General features: G+C 35.2%; 1 protein-coding gene across 1 annotated transcript in view; it reads left to right on the top strand.

The window, feature by feature from the left end:
- Nucleotides 1-2,494, top strand: part of polr1f (RNA polymerase I subunit F) — a 15,157-nt gene extending 12,663 nt beyond the window's left edge. The window contains exon 4 of the mRNA XM_043689775.1: nucleotides 1,797-2,494. Coding sequence (XP_043545710.1) covers nucleotides 1,797-2,205 — 409 coding nt within the window. The 3' untranslated portion in view covers nucleotides 2,206-2,494. The remainder of the gene's footprint in view (nucleotides 1-1,796) is intronic.
- Nucleotides 2,495-2,702: the final 208 nt, after the last annotated feature.

The raw sequence follows: 2,702 nt of genomic DNA, 5'->3' as shown, positions 1-2,702 counted from the left end.
AATACCATCACAGCCTCTGTAAAATGCACTACCCAGAATTTGACCTAATTCTCCAGTTGGAAGGTGAGCCAGTTTTGTCAAGGTTCGTCTTAACCTCCTTGCTTTTGTTTTCTATGCCACTATTTCTAAAACTAAGGATCTTGATGGTATATTACATTTCTCTCAATGTGTTCTTCTACTTCAGTAATTTATACACACATACACCCAGGTCCTTTGGCTCCTCCATTCCCTTCAGAATTGCATAACTTATTTTATACTGCCTCTCCTCTTCCTACTACAATGAATTGAATGTCCCATTCCACCAGCTGTTCTGTGTTCTTTGGAAATTTAGCACTATCCTCATTGTTCCCAACACTTCTAAGTGTTTAGTCATTGTAAATTTTGAAATTGTACTCTCCACATCCAAATCTGGGTCATGGATCAGGGAAAATGATTCTACATGCGGAGCCCTTGGGGAAATCCACTATACATCTTCTAGCAGTTAAACAAAAATGCAACAAGATTTGTTAAAGATGATTTGCCTTTAAAGTGATTGTTAAGTTTGGCCTAGATTTATTTCTTTTAAAAATTTTCCCACCACTGAGATTAAATTTATTAATATTTTTTGAAAAGGATACAACATTTGCAATTCTCCAGTCCTGATACAACTCCTATATCTGAGGAAGACTAGAAAACTATGGCACGAGCTTCCAGATTTCTTTCACCATTCAGGAAGCTCTGGTTTTGTTTCTTCTATTTTCGTTGAAATGAATGTACCTTGGCTGCAGCTGAAGTATCTCTAGTTTGAGCAAACATTTTGGTTATCATGTACAAGAACATCTAGTAACCTCAATACTGTAGCATTCTGTAGTCTCCCTCCATTTCTTGTTTAGCTTGTTCTTCCTACCAAAATGGATAACAACTAACTTTCCACATTATACTTCATTTGCCATATTTTTGCCCAACCATATCACCTGCATGTATTCTGTACACTTTCTATCTTAGACAAATGTGTCCCCCACCAAATTCTGTATAGTTAATGACGCTGTGCTCCTTCTTCCAAGTTAATAACAATGCAGTTTACATTGAGATTCAATGTATATTAAAAGCTCTAAGATACACTGACCAGGGTTGAAGTATTATATTGGTTATACTACAATACTAGTAATGTAGAAAGCACAGTTTGACAATTTTAGTTCTTTTATTTTAAAGAATTACAGTTCTTACCACAAACTGTGGCCATGAAGCTGTAATGTTGTTATAAAAGTCCAGCTGATCTGTCAATGACTCAGACCTATGCATTTGGCTCTCAACTGCCCTCTGAAGTTGTACCAAACGATACTTGGTTCAAGAAGCAGTTCCTCTACCAAGTTCTTAGTGCTTATTAATATGGGCAGTAAGTGCTGGCTTTGCATCCAGAGAATGAATTTAATAAGAAACAAACTCACTTTTTTTTCCACTGCCAGTGGGGAAAGGTTGGACTGTGAAGGATTTGGATATTTGGCAATCTGTTATAAGCTGGACAGAAAAAGATTTCTAACATAATGCTAGAAAGTTCATGACCCAAGTTTAAAAATAGATTCAATCTGTAATGCTGTAGATTTGTTATTGGTTCAGTTGCTTACCAGTTTAACATACAGAAACCATTATTGTTGATTTACTCAGGCTACCTATTTAATTCAAGAGTACTCAAAATGTACATGTGCCCTATGCTCATCATGAGAACAACTTTTTGACATGTGACTGAGTTACCAAGAAACAACAATGTTTACTGTGAGCTATTTGTCTACTTTACTGGTTTGTTACTTTATGCCCAGGTTGCAGGCAACATGTGTGGATTCTGAAGGATCACTTCAAGATAATACTGGAGAACAAAATGATGGGATAGTACGGAAAAAGAAAAAGAAAAAGAAAAAGAAGAAAGATGAAACATGTGACGGAGAAGTTGAAGAGACTCTGAATTATGAGATTTCAGACAAGAATTGCCATGAAGACCAAATGGGAAGCACTGAAGTAATTTTAGACAGTAAGAAACACAAAAAGAAAAAGCGGAAGACAGCAGAACTAGACGCAGACACTGAAACCCATGGGCGGGATGACAGTGATTATTTCAGTGACAAAGCAGTTAAGAAAAAGAAAAGAAAATTGTCTGTGGATGATTCAGAACTTTCTGGTTACGCGCAAAAAGCAAAATGCAAAAAGAAAAATGTTGAAAAATATATTTAACTGTATATGTAGTTCAAATATTCCTTGAATATTGCCTTGCAGATGATTTGCTTACTCTGCATTTTTACTTTGCGATTCACTTATTGTATTTTTGGGGGGCATATTCTGAAGAATGTATAAACTTCTACAAAAAGTATTGATTTTTGTTGCTTCAGTGATGTTTGTGTTACAAATGAATGAGCATTTGGCTCATGCTCCAAGGATGGAGTGAAATGTAAAAGGAATTATCTAATGAAATTTTTATAGTTATTGGTTTCTTAATGACATTATTAAATAGCAGCTGTGTATACTTCTGGTGCTGCTGCAAATTGCATTCTTTCCACATTTTACAATTATCTAAATGCTGTTCGAACTTTGTGGTCTGCAAAAACATTTTTAAATTAATTTTTTTACCATCCATACATCAGATTCCTCTTTGAAAGTTCACTCTAAGGATCTTTTGTTGCTAGCAACTTTTGATATTCAGTAGATCTATCTAATCATTCTAAACCAACTAC

This window comes from Chiloscyllium plagiosum, chromosome 5 (genome assembly GCF_004010195.1).
Source record: "Chiloscyllium plagiosum isolate BGI_BamShark_2017 chromosome 5, ASM401019v2, whole genome shotgun sequence".
Classification (NCBI taxonomy): domain Eukaryota; kingdom Metazoa; phylum Chordata; class Chondrichthyes; order Orectolobiformes; family Hemiscylliidae; genus Chiloscyllium; species Chiloscyllium plagiosum.
This window is presented reverse-complemented; position numbering and strand designations above follow the sequence as displayed.